This window comes from Myotis nattereri (assembly GCF_964212035.1).
Source record: "Myotis nattereri genome assembly, chromosome: 7".
Classification (NCBI taxonomy): domain Eukaryota; kingdom Metazoa; phylum Chordata; class Mammalia; order Chiroptera; family Vespertilionidae; genus Myotis; species Myotis nattereri.
Window position 1 is genome coordinate 37,948,307 of NC_138082.1, and position 20,797 is coordinate 37,969,103.

The 20,797-nt window shown below is 37.2% G+C and overlaps 1 protein-coding gene across 1 annotated transcript in view; it reads right to left on the reverse strand.

Moving 5' to 3' along the window:
* Positions 1-308: 308 nt before the first annotated feature.
* ITPRID2 (ITPR interacting domain containing 2) overlaps positions 309-20,797 on the reverse strand; it is a 37,893-nt gene continuing 17,404 nt past the window's right edge. Inside the window, exons 10-18 of the mRNA XM_081095375.1 lie at positions 16,087-16,175; positions 13,504-14,715; positions 11,569-11,646; positions 11,363-11,490; positions 10,820-10,970; positions 9,706-9,771; positions 8,553-9,017; positions 2,783-2,900; positions 309-1,497 (exon numbers count right to left, since the gene is read on the reverse strand). Coding sequence (XP_080951501.1) covers positions 2,796-2,900; positions 8,553-9,017; positions 9,706-9,771; positions 10,820-10,970; positions 11,363-11,490; positions 11,569-11,646; positions 13,504-14,715; positions 16,087-16,175 — 2,294 coding nt within the window. The 3' untranslated portion in view covers positions 309-1,497; positions 2,783-2,795. The remainder of the gene's footprint in view (positions 1,498-2,782; positions 2,901-8,552; positions 9,018-9,705; positions 9,772-10,819; positions 10,971-11,362; positions 11,491-11,568; positions 11,647-13,503; positions 14,716-16,086; positions 16,176-20,797) is intronic.

The following is a 20,797-nucleotide window of genomic DNA, read 5'->3' on the forward strand; positions in this document are numbered from 1 at the left end:
TTTACCACAGAATAAGATAATATTTTAATGTTTTTTGTATAGTTTAACAGTATTTTTTACAGAAAAGTTTTATTTTGCCTCAGATGGCAATCATTAGGACCACAGAACTAGACGAGACCAAGAAGCCTCAGTATGTATCGTTCTCCAGGGTGGTCTAGTCTAAATTGCATTTCAACTTCTTCAGGAAAAGAGAATATTAGCCTATTAGGTTATATGCTGTAATTCTTTTGGACTTCATTCATTACTCATCAAATCGAATCCTATTTCTTCATGCTGTAGTTCCAGAAAAGAAACCACTTAAATACATGTTAGGCAAAATAAATACTTTATTGTTTTAATTTTTTTTTAAAGAAATCAGCCTTTGTGTGATAATTCAAACATTTATAAACCTTTTAGATAGTTTTTCAAAGAATATTGTTAACATCTCGACCACTTTTGATTAAAATTTCACACAAAGAAATAGATAGACTAGGAGTTGAAAATTATAAATGCCAAGGGAATAATTCTAATAACATTTGGTTGTTACCTTACATATTTATTTATTAACCCATACATAACCAAGTAGGAAGCCATCGTCCTCTCCCCCGCCCCCCGAAAAAACAACAACAGTTTTCAATGGTTAAACTGAACTAAAACCATCTACTGTAAGGAGAACAAATCTAAATTACTTTCATTTTGAAAAAAAAACAAAAAAACAAAAACAAAAACAGCTTATTTATTTCTACCCATTCAAGTCATAGGCCCCATTATTTTTGGAAATTCTCTACTATTTAGTCTAAAGGACAGAAGAATAAACATCTCCTTACAATAAAGAAGTCTGGACAATGCAAAAAGTACATAGTGTTTAATATAAGACACATTTCCAAAAGAAAAATACTACATAAGCTATAATAAAAATACATTTGTCTTAGGTAAAGTAACAATGCTTACAGTGTAAGAACATTAAGTAGTTGGCAGGAAACCTCATATGAGAATTCTATCTTACTGCTATTAGTAACTTCCTCAAGAACTAAGAGCAAACTTTCACAACAGAACAAATTTTCTTCTTGGAAGAGACACTAATTAACAGCAGTAGAGGGAAAATCATTGGTTGTTTCAAGCTCTCAAAAAACAAATCAGTTATTGCACAGTAAATACCTCATAGAGGTCAGTGTTTAAGGAAGCTAGTCTAAAGAAATATGTTATTTATACGCTGGTTAAATCTGGACGTTTTCAAGTTTTAAAATTAATTCTACATAGGGAATCCATTGGAAAATATTGACATACAAATAAATATTAGGCTTTTTGAATGGATACAGTTTAGGAGAGAAATAAAGTCAGCAAAGTGCCTAAGTTTCTATGTATGTTTTTAAAAAAGATATGCATAGAAGAAATAAACATTGTACACTGTATACAGCAGCCCAGCTCAGCAGCAAGTATCTTCTGAAGCACAAATAACACCTCCACCAGTGTATATCATAACTCCAACATTACTCAGCTAATATGATCCATGCCAACCTTGGAAAAGAAAAAGAGAATATCAAACTCTTTCAAATATTATTACTAAAAGGTTATTTAAAAATGACATGAGAATGTTCTCCACACACACACACACACACACACACACACACAAACACACAATCCTGTTGTGATCTCTACCCGTCTTCCTGAAAGCTAATTCTTTTATCCCTGGCTTTGAAAAAGGCCCTGTTAGTTTTTTATGAAATAGTTTATAAAACTATTTTTCCTATTTTCTACAGCTGAAATTATTTTTGTATATTTTTATATTATATATTTATATTTTTATATTATAAATATTTATATACTTACATTTATAGATTTTTTCAAATTATATATTTATTTCTCATATTCTACTAAATGAATATTTTTAATTCTGACATTATTCTACCGAACTGTATTACGGACTTTGGCATTTGAGTATTACTATTAATATATATTTTATAAAATGTAACTAGAGTTATGAGACAAAATTAAAGTTCTTCATTTTTATACCTAAAACACATAAAACAATTCTACATATTATGACATGACTAGATATGGAACTATGGGAAATATTTCTCAGAAGGCAAAAATTGAGAAAGATAACTATGAATTTGTGATTAATTCTCAAAATCGTGGTCCATAAATTATACATATGAAATACCATTATAGCCAATGCAATTAAAATAAGACTCAGGTTTGAAGATCCTTATCTCCCCAATTCCAGAATTTGTTTACTATAATGAAATTTCAGTAAAATGACATAATACAGGGTGGGGTGAAAGTAGATTTACAGTTGTGAGTATGGTAAACACAGAGGTAAATCTTGTATTATTTTCCGTATGAACAATTGTAAAGTTACTTCTTTTTAAAAAAATATATTTTATTAATTTTTTTACAGAGAAGAAGGGAGAGGGATAGAGAGTTAGAAACATCGATGAGAGAGAAACATTGATCAGCTGCCTGTAGGGGATGTGCCCGCAACCAAAGTACATGCCCTTGACCGGAATCGAACCTGGGACCTTTCAGTCCTCAGGCCGACGCTCTATCCACTGAGCCAAACCAGTTACGGCTGTAAAGTTACTTCTGTCCCACTCTGTGTAACAATCCCTCGGAGGTTAGTAATATAAGATTTTGACTACATTTCAAAAGGGGCTGTATGTGGCTTTTATACTGTAAGATAATATAGTGCATACATTCTAAAAATTAAAATTTTGTTAGAGAAGCAGACCTCTGTACTAAGAAAACAAAGCATTAAAAACTACTTTACATTTATCTAAACAAAGAACATCAGTAAATTTACCTATTAATTCCATTTAATGACTATCTTGCTTAGAATTTGATGCTTTACTTGAAGACACTGCTGCCAGAAGTCCACTCACAATTTCCCGTCTGATTTCCCCAACAATAGACTCTTTAATCTAGAATAGAAACAGAGGAAAATAAGAATTTGGCAATGTAACTGTAATCCATTTCTTGTTTCCAAAAAAACATAAATAGCATTTCATTTCTGCAACCGCCAACTATAAAGAAAGCGGCAACATTCATGTGAAACTTGATGCAATGCAGGGGGAGAGGGCAATAACGTTCATCTCTCCTCCAACTCAGACCGGACTTCTAGGTCTGGTCGACCAAAATTCAGACAACTACATTATAAAGTATCACATTTCTTAAGTTGAGAACATTAAAAATTTTTACTTTATAGATTAAAAACTTCTATTAAATAATTTGCTTCATGACACAAAATAACCTGAAAGAAGTGACTAAATGTTAGATTCACTTTTATGTTTCTGATTAATGTCCACCTTTGTATCATAGTCAGCAGGATGGTCAAGTGTTCTCATTGTTATGAAAGTACATTAGTGGCAAAACAATATACAGGTATATGGTCTGAAAGCGGAGTATCTAAAGAAGTGATATGTTGTTCTAAATGTAACACGCATGTTTTAAGTGGAAAGAAATGATCATTTAGCACAGATTACTTTAAAACATGAAAATAAATGACCATATACTCTAAAAAAATAATTTTTTCTTTAGTTGTATGGTCTGTTTGTCACCTGTCTAAAACTTCAGCTTCAAAAAAGATATACATCTCATTTTATTAGTGGAAAGGGCAAATAAAACTATGGCAATGGCAATTCCATCAAGATTTTCTTCTCCAGATGCCTAAACACTGCAAATGCCTATCCGTGTCTTTTTCTCTCCTATGATATAGCATCACCCCCAAATAGCCCTCTGTAAAGACTTTAAGTGTGTATTTCCTGAAATAAACTGATAATGCCTTCCTAAATTAGCACTGGAGACACTCTCACCCAGCTTTTAAAAATTCTACATTTCCACAGTTTCCTGTCAGCCTGATCTATTTCCTAAAATGTTTCTAAGTACATCCTGAACTCATTCCAATTGAAGTCTTTCCAAAAATAGCTCTGAATTAATCTGTCATGAAAACTGGTACAGCCCGGCCAGTGTGGCTCATGAGTGGTTGGTGCTAAGGGCAAATGGCCTGGATTGTGGGCTCAATCCCCAGTAGGGGTGTGCAGAAGGCAGCTGATCAATGATTCGCTTCCATTGATGGTTCTATCTTTCTCCCTCTCCCTTCCTCTGAAATCAATAAAAACATAATTTTTAAAAAATCTGGTACATGCACAATATATATATTTATACATAAGTATACAAAGAAACAAATGCTCCTTAGCTACCAACCATTTCCACAGGAATATATTCAAATAAATATGAGCTTCTCATTTTGTCTTCTACCAATATTCTAAACTTTAAACATCACCAAAAGTTTTTGAAGTTCATAGCATTTCAGACTCATTTCTTAAACGAATACATCTAAGACACAAATATTATGAAAACCAGAATTTGTTAGCCACAATATGCAAGCACAAACACAATGTGTGTTGAATCAAAACCACCGCACACCTGTATTTAACAGGAGACCATGAGCAGCACCATCTCTCCAGTTCCCTTGTTCAATGCAATAATGCAATTTTATTAAATCTTGTCATTCTTCAACATTCAAAAGACAAACTTGTTAAAAAGCATTATTTACAAACCAAAAATGTGTGCCAGCTATCTGGGGAGTATAGACATTACTGGAGTAAAGCCTAAAGTCTCCACCATCAAGGATGTCATTATCTAGATGGGCACAAAATGGATATTATTTCCTAAAATACTACCGGGAAAAGTAATTTATTAATTCATTAATGACATAAGAACAGGACAAATTTTGAAAAATGAGAGACCACTTTGGGCTAGAAGAGGAGAAAATAAAAAACATCTCAGAGAACGGCGGACTTTAATGTAACAGATCATGAAATGGAAAGGTAATCTCAGATGACAGAATAGAAAATTGTAGCAAGAGCACCCTGGATAAGAGGGTGCAAGCCAACGGGAGCCTGGCTGACAAGCTAGTTCCTGCTGGGAGTGGAAATTAGGAAATTAGAATAGAAAGGGTGAGGTCAAGTGGAAAGTGTTTATTATGAGCTATTTCAGGGGCAGGATTGGGTCTCATTTATCAATGTAGCTGGCATAAAATAAGTGCTCAATAAATGTTTGCATGAGTCAATAACAGAGCGAGAGAGACAGAGGGAGAGAGACAGGGAAAGAGCACAACAGTGAGAGACCATATCACACACAAAAGGAAACAGAAAGTAGCAAAAAAACGACTACGGACTAGCCCTGAAAACAATAAAATGCCTTTAACAATTTATCGAAGGAATTAATGTACAGACAAATTATTTCTAAAATCCTCCGTGTTCCAGAGAGTTTGGAAGGGTTAGGAGTGAGAAAACGCTGGGATGAGTGGTCAAGTTGCCTTTATAAGCACAATTTCCAAAAAGTGAGACCAACTGAAGATAGGTTACTGGAGATTAAGAAAGGAATGCTCACTGGCAATATAAACAGACTGACAGCCAGTCTGAAGTGTGGGGCAACACATCCATTTAATATGCATCTTCTGAGTACGATCTTCATGGCAGCCATTATTTCAAGGGATCACTAACACAAGTTATAATAAGAACACAGTCAAGCTGGGGATTTACCAAAATACATGTTTAAAGCATGTCAGATGAACTGTAATGAAGATAGTAAAAGGTATAAATCAAGCCTAGGAACTTCAATAAACCAAGGACAACTCTCTAAACACAAAGCAATCTATGTTTACGCTTTGACATTTAATTCTGTTGTATTTGCTACTGTGGGCACATATTCACTCATTCTATTTAGTAATCTTTTTATTTATTTACTTAAAAGAAAAGCAAGTAAACAGTTTCAGGCTACTGACTACATACATCATGGTGTTCCCCCACTACAACATAAACAATCTGCACAGATAAGGGGTATCTTTAATCTGACAAAAGCTTAGTTACTGAAGGAGCATATTAAACATTTGTTTGAAAGGACCTTCTATACTGTCCTTCAAAATAAGAATTCCACTGCATTAACACATTATAAGTAATGAAAGCACTTGTTTTAAAAACTTCAGATATGGTGAAATGATGGAAGCAGAGGCCTGACAGACATCATTGTTTTCATGCACCCAAGAGTGCAATAAGAAAACTTCCCTGAAAGTTGTCTGCCAAACATGCTTAATCCTCATCTGCAAAACTGTTCAACACAAGCTTAAGGCTTGTTTCCTGAATAGTGGCTTTGTTAATGGGTAGGGGGCCAGAATTTACTGGAAGACAGAATCTAATTTAGTTTTCTTGGTACCTAAAACAATAAGCTTTAAAAAAAATTAGAATTCAGTACCAAGTGAATCTAGGTGAAAATATATGGATTTGAAATTAAAGTGCTTCAAAATAGTTTTTCTTTTTAAAGTAGTTTATTGATATTTAGAGAGAGAGGGAGGGAGAAAAAAGAAACAGCGGCGTGTGAGAGCGTAACATCGATTGGCTGCCTCTCGCACAGCCCCCAGTGGGGAATGGCTGCCTCCCACACATCCACCAGGCATCAAGCCCAAAACCTGGGCACCTGCCCTGACCGGGAATCCAACTAGCAACCTTTCAGTGCATGGGATGACGCCCAACCAGTTGAGCCACACTGACCAGGGCAGTTTATTTTCTTAAATACACCAATATTCCTCTTTCACACTGTTTGATCTATACATTTTGTTTAGTAAGTTGCTTTTTGTTTTCTTCTTTTGTAGACAATAAGGATAAATGTTAAGCCCAATATCCTCCAAACATTCCAAATTCTGACTTAGGGAGTGTCTAATTAACAGTTTTAATAACAAATTCTGAATAGTTTTGAAGCATTTGCCTTGCATGTCAGTTTAAATATCTTCAAATTATAAAATCTTCTACATTTCATGGGAGGTTCTTATAGATGTTTAAGTAGTTCTCTAGAACCAAGAGAACACCACCAACTTCCTACATGCTATATTCTGAGTCAAAGACGAATGCTCTCGCCTAGGAATCACTTACTCCTAAGAAATTACACAGGACACAGCAGGCCATCCATTAATGACTTTTAAAATGAGGACCCAAATGTGCAATAAGGGAGTATTTGTAACAAATTAGTAATATGAAGGAAAACTTTCAAACCAAGGCAAGCTAAAGGGAACAAAAATATCACATTTCTAAGGTGGAAAAAAAGTACCTTAAAACTTACTTCCTTAGGTAACAAATAATAGTGTGAAGAAAAGTAATTACTTAATTTAACTCAAAAATTGAACTTTGACATGAAACATATAAATAAGAATAGATAATCGGTCATACCTAACTGAGAAAGTTGCATGTACATAGCTTGATAAACGCTAGCTGGCCACAACCAACTTACAAAAATAACTACATCTGTAGGACAAGTAACTTTATAGAATTAAGATCTTTCAAACTTTAATTTGTTACCTCATGTCAGGAAACGAAATTACATACATTCAGTGTCTCCTGCTATGCTTGTTCTGAAAATGTGAGTTTGTCTCACACATGACTGAAATATTAGGAAACAACTTGATCTCCCTTTTTTTGTTTGTTGTTTTTTTAAATATATTTTTATTGATTTCAGGGAGGAAGGGATAGGAAGAGAGAGACAGAAACATCAATGATGAGAGAGAATTATTGAATGGCTGCCTCCTGCAAGCCCCCTACTGGCAATCGAGCCTAAAACCCAGGCATATGCCTTTGACTGGAATCAAACCTGGGACCCTTTAGTCTGCAGGCTGATGCTCTAACCCAGCCGTGGGCAAACTACGGCCCGTTTGAAATGAATAAAACTAAAAAAAAAAAAAAAAAAGACCGTACCCTTTTATGTAATGATGTTTACTTTGAATTTACATTAGTTTACACAAACACTCCATCCATGCTTTTGTCCCGGCCCTCCGGTCTAGTTTAAGAACCTATTGTGGCCCTCGAGTCAAAAAGTTTGCCCACCCCTGCTCTAACCACTAATCCAAACTAGCTAGGGCTCCCTTTTAAAATATATATACAATTCTTTACTACCTGATCCTACTGCCCAAAACAGTTTTTTTGCTAATTTTCTTAATTAACTTTCAACCTCTGACTACTCACCTTCCTAATTTTTTTATGGTCCTTTTGGTTACTAGAACTATGGTTAAATGCTTCAGGTTTGACCACTGTCATCCTTCAGGATAAACCTTTTCATTCTGTTTCTATATTTGAGCAACTCATATAATTTCTATATTTCTCCACCCATTAAACCAAACAGACCAAATTATTTATACTTATTAAAGTCACAACACCAACTTCTCATGTAAATTGACATTATCCTGGAAGAGACCTAAATTATCTCTCATTTCACAAATGCAGAAACAGATCTAAAGAGCATGTCACATGTTTATCTATTTCAAACTCTAAAAACACCTTCTTTGCCAGAGTGAACACAGAATTGCAATTATTTCACACTGCAGTAATGAGATTTACAGAAATGCCATTACAAACATTACAAAAATACTTCAATAGACATAAGCTGACCAAAGGGAAGGTTAATTTAAAAGCTCTATGAAAATACTGAATACAGTGAATCAAAGGAGTATCTTATAAATAATTAATGTTTAAATACAACCTCCTCCAACACACATCACCAAGTAAATAAGCATGGATTTTACTCACCTCCCGTATGACTTGCTGCAGTTCATCTTGCTCTACATTTTTATGCATTTCCTCAGCAGCTGGCATCAATGGGATGTTTCCATACCCTTCTTCCACTTCAGATTTAAGTCCTACAGCCTCTAAGGGTTCTTCAGCTGCACCAACTTCCTCAGAACTTTCCACTTCTGGAGGCGAATGCACAGAGCCTGTTCTAGAAGGAGCCGTTGGCGTTAGGGCCACTGATGCTCGGAATACCTTCTTGCTTGGTGCCCGATGGGTCTTGGGTTTGCGCGCTGCGTCACCAGAAGGTAGTCCAGTTCTTCTACTAGGATGAAAGGGACTAGAACATGCAGAAGATGACTCTGATGTTGCTTGGGAGAAAACAGATTCTGAGCTTTCTCCAGGAGGAATGTCAAATCTCATTTCTCCAAGTCCCAGGCCCAATTCGGACTTGAGGTATGACTGTTCCCGCATCAGTTCAGTGACCTGGAGATCAGAAAGATTATCAATTCTTCTCTCTTGAAATTAAGATCATTGGTTAAAAAAATTAAAGTCCTAGCTGTATTGCCAAAAGTCACTTAACTTGTAAGGCATGATTCTAACTCATTCATTTAGTAACTACTTAATTTCATTTGCAACAATAGCAAAGAAAATTTAAGTTCTTAGTAAGATCAAGCCATAAAATGTGTAACTAGAATAACCGGTGGGATGAAATTTTACTTGCTACCACATGGCTGTGTCCAAATTACTTCTAAGGAAGAGTAACTAGTGAAAAACATAATCGCTTATGCTTTTGCCCCCAAATAAACTAATTTGTTTAATGTATGCTAAAAAATCAGACTTTTGCTCAAAATTAGTCTTCTTAGAGATTCAATTAACTAAAGGACATGGAATCAGACGGTAAAAGAACATTTACCCTGGAGTATAAATTAAATATTTTTATAATGCATTATCTCCTGTAGGCCATAAAGATAAATCAATTATGCAATTAAATGGCTTCCTAGTGGCCTAAGGTAGCAAGGGACTTTCAGAAGTCCCAAACTCACTTCCAATCAATTTAAATAACTCATCAAATTCTGTGTTTAAAAAGTATTTCATCTACACTAGGGAAGTTGTGTGTTTATGAAATGGTCTATCGTTCCCCTCCCCCGTGATTTAAAGGAGAGAGGCTTACTGGTTCCATTACATTCAATGGAGAAGGGCATGACAAGTTATCAGCGCTTCTACTGCCACACATTCCCTGAAAAAGTAAAAACAATTATATATATACATATATATATACATTTACATATTTTTTTCAAACTGCAACTGTTTTATAATAAAATAAATTAGCTGATTATTACTCTAATGCATTCCTATGTCACCCTCAACTGTCATGGGAACCTATAAAATGTGCTACTGCAACTGAAGGTGCATACATCACACTACTGTCACCAACACACATTTCTCAGAATAATAAATCAAAACCTTTTATAGAAAATGATACCATTGATATAGAATATTCTTATTCTATGCTATTCATTTATATGTGTACACACACATTCCTATTCTATTGATTTTTACCATATGTGCACATATGCATATGAGTGTGTGGTAATCATCCACTTAGTTATAAGAAATCAAATATGTTGTTCCAGTGAAAGAGAAAAGTTCACTATTTCAGCATTTCAAAGCAATATATTCTACAACTGCAAAGGTATCAGCAAAAATAAGACTACAACTTTTGAAATTCAAATTTGATAAAAGGAACATGAGAAGTATAAAGAGTGGTACTTTTATAAACATAAAGTGTTTCTTTTCATTCTCTTTGATATACGTTTTTTGCCTTTACAAAGACCTCACGTGATTCCTTAAAAAAACATAAATAGAAAAGGACCCAAAATAAAGGAAAAGCTTAAAGAAAGTAGTTATTTATTCAAAGGCAAGAAAGGGCAAAAAACCTGAAATATATATTTGTGTTCTTTACAATCGCATGCAGTCACTAAAAGCTAAATGTCAGAGATTAACCCACTACCACTTTCCTTTAAAACCCCTAAACTTTTGTATTGATGCTTATTTCTATTATTAAAAATTACGATTGAAATTTTTCAGTGTATTTCTAAATATACTATTTAAGAAAGTAATCACAATGTGTACATTCAACTAATTTGGGGAAGACTCCTTAAACGTACTCCATGCTTCTAATGCCATTAAAATAAGTGATTTTAAGTTAAGGCATTTGTCTGAAATGATGTGGAACACTATACGCAAATCCTTACTAGAGCTACTGACAATGCCCGGGTACCTACCACCAGTGCCGAGGAGCGGAAGGGAGAAGAAATGTGCCTGGCGCGCAGCTGCTCCTCCAGGCCCAGCAGACGCTCCTCCAGCTGTAGCTCCAGGTCTTCAAGTTCCATTCGGACTGAATTTCGCAAACTCTGGAGCTGATCAACTTCATACCTAATGGTAGGGGGACAGGCACAACATTTGAATAAAGCAGTCTGGGGATTCAGTCACCACTCTCTCACCGGCTATCAGAAGGCAGTGAAATTCCAAGTTCTAGAAACTGGCGCAACAGCAAATGCCAACAGGTGTGACCACCAGGACAACTGTTCTTTCTCTCTTTAGCCTTTCCCACAAATATCCCAAACACTGAAAACATGGCAGCCACTACCTTCCTTAACGCATTGAAAGCAGGGAAGTGTACTTAGGAATTTTATTTACACTGGTTCCCAAAATAGGTAAAGCGTACACAGCAGTAGAAATAAAACCTAGCTTTAAAGAGAAAAGTTGGCAACGCTTTTTAGAATAGAAAACATTTTGAGTCACATTAAGACAAAATGAACTTCTACCTTTCCTCCTCAGTCATATGATGATAAACCATGGTTTGTTGACGCAGCATCGCCAATTCTAAGTCCATCATTTGCGTTCTAAACAAATTCAGGCTCCGCCTCATTACTTGGAGCTCCTGAAAAGTATTCTAAAATACAACAAAACAAAATTATACTTCTAAATCACAAAAGTTATTTTGTACACAGTGATTTCAGTAAGAACTTACTTCATAAAGAGGTAGAACAGATGATTTCTGAGGACTGTATGGAGCAGCAGCAAGATCAGGTCCTCTCATCATAGGGTACTTCAAAAAAAGTGAAAGGATGGTTACAAATCAATGTCAAAGTGACTATTCCCAATTTATTTGAAGTATTAAAAGTATGAGTTTGAGGCCTTTATGTCTTTCTCTTTGAGGCAAAAATAATAAAAACAAAACTTCATATTGTGAGCAAGAGCCAAATCAATCAGCTCTCATTCTACCTACTACTCCCCTCTGTTCCAGGGATAAGTCAGTCTATTTGGAACGAGGCTGAAGCAAAGGAACACATATAGTTCATCTATGTCTTACAGGACTTCCCTCTTGCCTTAAGAAAGTAGAAAAACAAAACTCATAGAAGCAATAGCAAGTGCCATTCTGAAATAACAGAACTATTGATTTGAATGGAGAGAGGAGCAATCCATCATCACTCATTCTTAGACATCTGAGCATCTGCTATACGTCACTATTTCAGGCAGCGAAGAAAAAAGATAAAAGGCATTCCCAGCCTTTTAGTGTTCGTTCTCACAGTGTAAGAAAGAAAGAAAAGAGAACTTAAAAAATTATACTACTGGAGTGGAGGGGAGTGTTATGTTATGTTAGAAACATACAAAAATCCAGATTAGGGGAGTACACAGCCTCAACGGTGCTGACACCTGACACAGCTATTTAGGGGCCTGCATGCAGCCCAGTAACGGCTGGAGCTCACACATAAGGAATAAGTCCGGAGATACAGGCAGAGTCCAGGTCATGAAGAGCATCTGTCTCCTGAGGTGGGAGTGGAAATTATAATTGAGTTACTGAAGGGACATCTGAGAGGAGAAGATGACACCGAGGGTAGAACAAGCTGGCCTAGAAAGAAAGTCGCAGGGAGACAGGGCCCTGGGAATCCCCAGTTTCACGCAATTACAGTTGAAAGGTTAAATGTCTCACTCACAGACAGAACTGCATTTTGTACACAGGAAGACAAACACCCACATTCTGGTTAGACTGAAAATCACTGGAGACGGTACATTACTGCATAACTTCAAAAGTCACAACTTCAGTTTTTACTTTCAAAGTGGCTTCCTGTCTACAGTCACCATGGAAGAGATCTACTATGCACATCCTAGGCCTCGTGACGCCTTGCTGAACACTCTGATCCTTGCATTACAGTCGCTTTCTTCTTTCCTTAACTGTCTGAATGTAAATAGTTCAGAAAGAGATACAGAAAGGAAATGTGAAATATGAAAGGCAAACCTGAGGACAATTTACTTATTTTCAGAGCTTTTTAGGGGGACTTATTTCCAGCCCACTAACAGTTCTTTAAGTGACAAGACACATCAGACCATTTTAATTCAAATTCACAGTTTACCTGATTTTTTTTTCCTTTTCTGGGGTAGTTTCGGTCTTTGAACCCAGTGGAAGCAGACTAACGCTGCGCCAGGAGACCAGCCTCAGGAGTCAGTGGGTGAAGGGGAAAGCTTAGTCAGAGAGCTACGAGCAGAACCAGAGCACACGGCGACACTCAGGCCAAGGGCACGCACACTTAGAAAGAAGAGGTGGTGAGCACTGTCCACTGGCAGAGAGAAGGAGAGAGAGTACTTGAGAGGGAAGATTTTTTAAATAACAGGGACAACCTGACTAAGACAAAAACAATGGAGCAGAGGCTAAAGAAGGAAGGACACTAATGGACAAAATCTCTTTAGAATGGAGATTATGAGCAAAGACATTAACCTTGGTCAGCGTTAGAGCTGTTTCTGAGACAGGAGGAAGGAGTATAGGAGGAGAGCAGGTATAGATAAGTATAGGCATGGAAGACAATGAAGATGAGGAGGTTCATGCCTAATGCGTCTTAGCCTCTCAGTGAATTAAGAGGTGCTCAGATCAATAAAATAAATAGTTAAGATACACTTTTCCTCATACCTGTGAAAGATTCTGCAGTGAGTTTCTAATGTCATGCAATACTCTTCGCAACTGCATTTCGATGGCAGAAGGAGGGTTCACAGAGCCCGATCGGTAAGGGTAGGCAGCGTGTCTATGTGAGTAAGAACACCCGAGAGGGGGCGTGAAGGCACTGCAGGTGGCGCCGGATATGTTGGGGACACTGCGAGTGCTCAGAGTCCTCATGTGCTCACAGAGGGGCCGCTCCTGCCACTCGGAGTGAAGGGAGTGAAGGGAGCAGGTGGACTGAGATATAGGTGCTGGAGCATAGAGGGAACAGGTGGGGGTCCTTTGATGAAGACACTCCTCCGACTGGCTCGCCTCCCTCGGAGAGGCTTCTGAATCTTTCTTCCCAGAGGACGAAGAGATGAAAATAGTGGATTTGACTACAGACTGACCATCATGCTCAACCGCCTCGTTTTCCAATTTCTGTTCCTCTTCAGGTGTGTACTTATAGGTGAAGGAGGGTGGACTGCAGCGGGTCTCTTTTCCTGGGGACAATCGAACATTGACAGAGGACACAACCCTGACAGGGCTCAGTAAGGTGGTCGGTAAGGACTGAGACCTTCTAAGAGGGTAGCCAGCTTTGGCAAGTAAGTACCTCTGTTTTAGCAGGTCTTTTGATTTTATCAAGCTACGCCCTGCTCTTTGACTAGACAGACCACAGATCTTCATTTGAGCTCTTTGCAAAGCTGTGTTAACTCTGTCCACAGAAGAGGGAAGCCCAGTTTTCGTTTCAGAGCCCTTCTCACTGCCTTTAGCTTCAATAGAAGCCAATGATTTAAGGATATGGTGTGTGGTATACTGCACAAATTCACATTCAACGCTTTTATCCACGTCACTTTCAGCACTTTCCTCCCTCAGCAGTTCCTCTGGCTGTGCTGGAGATGAATCCTCTTTCGTTTCAGTAACTTCAGTAACGTGATCCCCTGCACTACAGGTGGACTCCTTATTTCCTGTATTCTCAACTGTCTTGCACTGGGGGGAATCCTGGCTATCTGACCTTTGGTCAGCAACTGCTGCTGCCTTCCCGCTTCCCTTGGGAAGAGGCATGAGAGACTCCTCCTCAGGCTCATTAAAATAAGGCTGGTCACGTGCCGTTGGCGTGGCAAGGTTTTCACCAAATGAAGTGACTGTTGTCTCGCTGTCACAACTATCAGCACTACTCCCCATGGCTTGCAACGATTCGTGAACCTGTGAGAGGAAAACCGGTGGAAGGATGAAAAATTCAAATAAGTATCATTCCCGAAATGCCAGAGATATGATGCGTCTATATGTGGGGGTCTTCCACCTCCGCTGTGACCCGGGTGCTGTTCAAAACTGCTTATACCAACCACCCTAGTCAGCAATCCCTCCAATTTCTCACCAAGATTATTCCAGACCTTTACAATACCCTTAAATTCCCTTTTTAAACACCCATCTCATTTTCTTCCAGCACATGACACTGACTCAGAGAAAATGGACAAAAATTGCTTAACTTTCTCCCCAATACCTACAGACTTCCCCATACCTCTTGCCATCCTCCCTCCTCTCCGTTTTGAAAGGAAACTGTGTCTCTTTTTTCAAAACTAAACCCTCCAACCTGTCCTTCTGATCACATCCTCTCTGGGACGAGGGTACTTCCCCAAAGTTTCATCCCATATTTTTCTGCATCCAACTCTCTTCTCACAGGGCTCTTCCCTAAAAATTTCCCTAAGCCACTGCCATATGAAAAAGACAAAAAGATCTATCACCCTTAAGCTATCATTGTAATTTGAAAGGACAGTTAACACTCATATGTTCTCTTCCTTATCACCGATTTACTCTCCAATTGCACTTTTGCCTCATTTACTGCATCAGAATTGCTCACTCAACTACTCAATTTCCAAACAACCAAATTCTCATCTTTGCACTCTGATGGCCATAGCTTTCCTTTGAAAAGTTTCTCCTCCATCTCTCAATTTTTCTGCCCACTGAATTATTCTTTCGGAGTTACCATAGACACTTCTCTTATATTTCTACCCCAATGCTGTTTCTAAAGGCTCTTTTGGGGGTTCTCTTTTACTATTAATCTAACTTTATTTAAAATTTGTGTATAGGTGTTTTAAACACTTTTCACATAAATTCTGTGTACTGCACACATAGACTATATGTTCCTTGAGAATAAAAATGTGTTTAACTCTTGGGTTATCTAACATACTCTCACATAAAAGTCATATAATAATCAGCAAGCTATGGATCCACACGTAATGTTGGTTATTAAATAAATGCTTATTGGAAAATACTAAAACACAATGATGGTAAAAAAAATAAGAAAAATAACAGACAAACTAGGATAATGATTAAAATAACCTATTCAATGGTGATCCAAAAAGAAATAATTTTTTTTTTTTTTTTGCTGTTGTTAAATATTTGTCAGAGATGAAGAATTAGTGAAACCTAAAATCTGCATCCCAGAAAATGTTTTATTCTTATTGTCATTTGAAAAATAAAGATATCACAGATTGAATCTTGAAATACATAGCTACTTTAAAAATCACCTAAATATGAAGTTAATCATAGTGCCTATTACATAGAAAATTTTACCTGAAGATGATTAAGGGAGACACCGTCTGTTGAGTCTTCAGCAAAACCACTGCTATCAGAATGCTGACTGGCAGTACGTAACAGGTGATCTACCAAAAGAAGTGTAGTTATACAAAACTGTTCTCATTGAAGTCATATTTAGCAATGTTATAACATATATGTGAAATAGTAACAGATGTAGGATATGCAAACATTGATTCTGTCTTAGAAAACTATGCATCACTTATTAAAAATTGTGCCTTCAAAGCACAGGAGTTAAGTCAAATTCAAACAAAAACTGAATCAGGTCAGAAATTCTCAATGTTCAGTTGCTAATTAAGCTCTAATTATAATGTACTTTGGTAGGTCCAATTAATGTCTTATCCTTGGAGGACAAATGCTTGAATTAAAAAATTGGCTCTAGTGGCCGAAACCGGTTGGCTCAGTGGATAGAGCATCGGCTTGCGGACTGAAAGGTCCCAGGTTCGATTCCAGTCAAGGGCATGTACCTGGGTTGCGGGCACATCCCCAGTAGAAGATGTGCAGGAGGCAGCTGATCGATGTTTCTCTCTCATCGATGTTTCTAACTCTCTATCTCTCTCCCTTCCTCTCTGTAAAAAATCAATAAAATATATTAAAAAAAAAAATTGGCTCTAGTGAAAACAGAAGTCCCCAATAAACCATTTCTATTATGTAAAAATATAAAGGTGAAATATGTAGTTGGTAAAATTAGAAATGTAAATGTAGTGTACAAAATGTCTATTACCTTCCTAATAGGAAAATAAAAATACAATTAAGGCCAATAAGTTAAATAACTTGTTTGCAGGTACCTAAATGTCCCTGGTGTTTTAAGTGAAGCAAACATTTTTAAGTTATGAAATAATTTTTTTTGTAACAGCTGCATGAAACTCAGTCAAATAGGTTCAACTAGTACATAATATTGTTAATCTTATAAAAACCCTATTTAGTTTTTGGTCACAAACCTCTAATTCCCAGTTAATATAACCTAAAAAAAAAAAACATTAACTATGTAAAAAGGCCAACTAAGTACAATAAACAGATCACATGCCCATCCACACTACAAATACCACAGTGGGAGAGACTTTATCACTATTACATTTACTAAGGGAGACGCTTCATGAGATAGTCAAGTTCTTCAGAACTTCAAAAGCAACAGGCTAAGTAAAGTGTGCTTGCCAAATCCACATTCATTTCAGATTTGAATCTAGAAATAAAAAACTCTACAATATGTTTGAATCAAATCCAAAATCAATTAAAGTTTGCCTGACTTTGAAAAATTCCCCAGTGTAGCCTCAGTTTCACCTAGAGTATCATGGAATGGAGTAATTTTTTTCTCATTAATAATTTAGAATAATTCTGTAATATCATTTGAAAGTTAATAATACTGCATAATGTAATATAAGAAACTGATTAATGTCCTTGAAAATTCTCGATAAACTGGATTAATTGTGAAACTGAACTGGAATAAGCTGTTAATTACCACAGATAGTCATTATGCATTATATTGAGAAGACAATTAACATCTTATATTACAGCAGTTATCACCTAAATTTTGTGTCTGTATGTCCTTTTTTTAAAAAAAAAACAAACTGCAATGTGAGCATTCTGAGGGCAGGAATCTTATTTATTCTTCTTTGTAACCCAGTATCTAGCAGAAGCTAACAATAAATAAAAAAAAATGCTGAATGAATCAATGACAACTATCTTCTTAAAGCAACAACAGAATTAAGCAATCACCTAAAGTATTTAGAAGTGAAACTGCCTATCTGGTTGGGATTTGAGATTAAGATCACAGTAATGTCAAAAGCTGCCAGATTTCGATGAAGTGAAAGAGCTGCCAGTGTGTGCAGGGAAGCCTGATGCCCAGCCACACTCGGGGCCTCTCTGCCGAGATCCTTTTATCTGCAGCGGGGCAGTCCGTGCGGAGCTGACCTCTCCGTGGTCAGCCTGAGTCCACACAGGTCAGGTCAGAGTGCAGACTGCTCAGCCCTCAGAGCAGGTGTCGGGCAGAGGGGAGAACAAAGAGGCCTGGGTTCAAGCTCCTGCTTATTTCTGAAAGCAATAAGGTCTCTCCTCTGCAAGACGGAATAACAATCCTATGTATTTTACAGGCTCACTTTAGGAACTCAGTGCAATGCAGGTAAAACTATTCTGTAACCTAGAAATCACAGTCTAGGTTCCTGAGTCAGACATTTGTGTTTCAGAAAATGCACTGGTCTCCAAAGAAAAAGGTGGAACTTTAAAGAAAGAGACTTCTGTCCTAACTGAAGACATAAGACATTTCTAATTTAAAAACTGGGAAGTTAGAACAAACTAAAGTGAGAATAAAACATCTGGACATTGTATTTGACTAGTATCATAAAGAAACAAAACAGAACACCTGCCTACTCTGCTAGACTTAAGAAAATATTGTTTCTCCTCTGTACTAAGGAAAATTTTGCACTGCTCTCAAAATAATTATGGAATGTTAGCTTGTGACATGAGTTGAGTCACTAAGCCTCTCTGGGCTTTAGTATGTAAATCCCAAGGCTGGATTCGAGTTTAAGATCACTGTAATCTCAAAAGTCCTATTAGCAAAAGTGTGAAATATTTTTATACAGACATTATATGCATTTTTACTAAAAGTTGCAAAATAAATACATTACCGGTGATTCTAATTCTGCAATTATGATTAATCTAAGATACTCACATGTTTGCGTTATCAAAATTTGATAGGCTATCTTCAAAAATGACTAAAATACTATATTGTTCTCTCTCCCTCTTTCATGCACACACAAAACCATTTTACTATATATGTGTGTGTGTGTGTGTGTGTGTGTGTGTATACACACACATATATATACATATATAGAGAGAGAGAGAGAAAGAGAGAGAGAGAGAGGTAATATGCACATTAGGCTGGGAAGCCGTAATGGTCATGGCCAGCTCAGGAAGAGTGGCCTGGCGCGGCCCAGAGCCTGAGAGAACAACAGACAGGGCAGCCCGCGCCTGGCCCTGGAGCCGGAGAGAACAACACACTGGGGGGGCTGGGTTTGATTCTGATCACGGGCATGTATTTAGGTTGCAGGCTCCTCCCTGGCTGGGGCCCAGGTCAGGGCTCATGCAGGAGGCAACCAACTAAAGTGTGCCTCTCACATTGATGTTTCTCTCTGCCTTTCCCTCTCTCTTCCATGCTCTCTAAAAATCAATGGGAAAATATCCTCATGTGAGGATGAAAAAAAAGGAAAGAAATGTCATATCCTATGAAAGACACATCTTGAAAATGCCTAAAGAAAGTTGTCATTTTTTCATGGTGAAAGGACTGGAGTCCGTGTTGATGAAAACACCTTGGCGGCTGGGGCAGCCAGCAGTGGCAGCAGCAGCGGGGTGATGGAGGTGGCGGTTGCCTCCCACAGAGGGAGGCCAGTCTGAGGCCGTCAGTGGGACATCCCCTGAGGGCTCCCAGACTGTGAGAGGGGGCAGGCTGGGCTGAGGGGAACCCCACCCCCGGCCAATGCATGAATTTCAGGCACCGGGCCTCTAGTTAATTTATAAAAATATGACTCATAAAAATGTTAACATTCTTACTTATGCCACCAGAAATAAGAGACCCTATGTCAGTAAGAGGAAGAAACCCGGATGTGAATACAAACCACATTCCATCTTTCCTACCACAGGAAGCTTACTCTTGGAAGATCTTAAAGTAATTATAATGTTTTTATTTAAATATATAAAATTTGCCCACATCCTAGTAATGTGGGCAAACCAGCCAAACATAAGGGATTTCAATCTTGAACAAATCAGAGACCAAATAGCAAGCAGGTTTTAGGTAGAATCCTCTAAGTTTTACTTATGAAGCCATTCAAGAATAAGAAATATTTCACAGGCATGAGAGTGAAATGACCAACATGAAAAAAAGCTCAAAGGTCAAAGGCACCATTACCCCTTCTGACACAATGTACCCCTTGTCTACCTATCTAAAACAAAGATTCCTATGAACTCTTCCTAACAGTTCAGAAGTACATGCATTATGGATTTACATGAGGAAGAAAATTAAATAGTAAAAATCATTCTATGTCTAACGAGAACTATAGTAACCTAGTAAGTGGAGCTCTTGTTTCTTAGTACCATATTGCAATAAAAGAAAAATTCTATGCAAATTATCTCTTACAAAGTCATTTCAGAGATCAGAAAACAAAACATGTAATTTCCTATTCTAGGAACATACATATGAATCTTTGCTTAAAAAAAGCAGGGTGGTTCGGCATGGGTAAAGTTTTAAAAATAAACAGTCCTACCTTCAGTGGTCATTTTAACTTCTTTACTTCCTCTCTCTTTTTCTCTAAATCGCAAAAGCTTTGTGACTTTAAAGAAGATCAGACACGCTTTTTGTGTTGTAAATGAAAAGTGAAAGAAATGGATTCAAAGGTCCTTTGGTCAATAATTAATAATTCAAGAGAAGAATGACATCTACAGGCACTCACCTTTGATCCATAGTTTGAATTTAATTTAACTAGCTTTAACTACTGCTGAGACATTGATGGGTTTTTTGTGTGTGTTTTTCTTGCCAGAAGCATATTCATGTATTAGACATAGGAGCCACATTTAAATAATGAAAACCCAGAGGGGATAATACAGATGTATATTTCAATCATAACCACATAAAAATGAAGGCTTGAATCTGCTGCTCTATCACTTCCCACCTAGCCCTATGCAGAACGGAAAAATATGT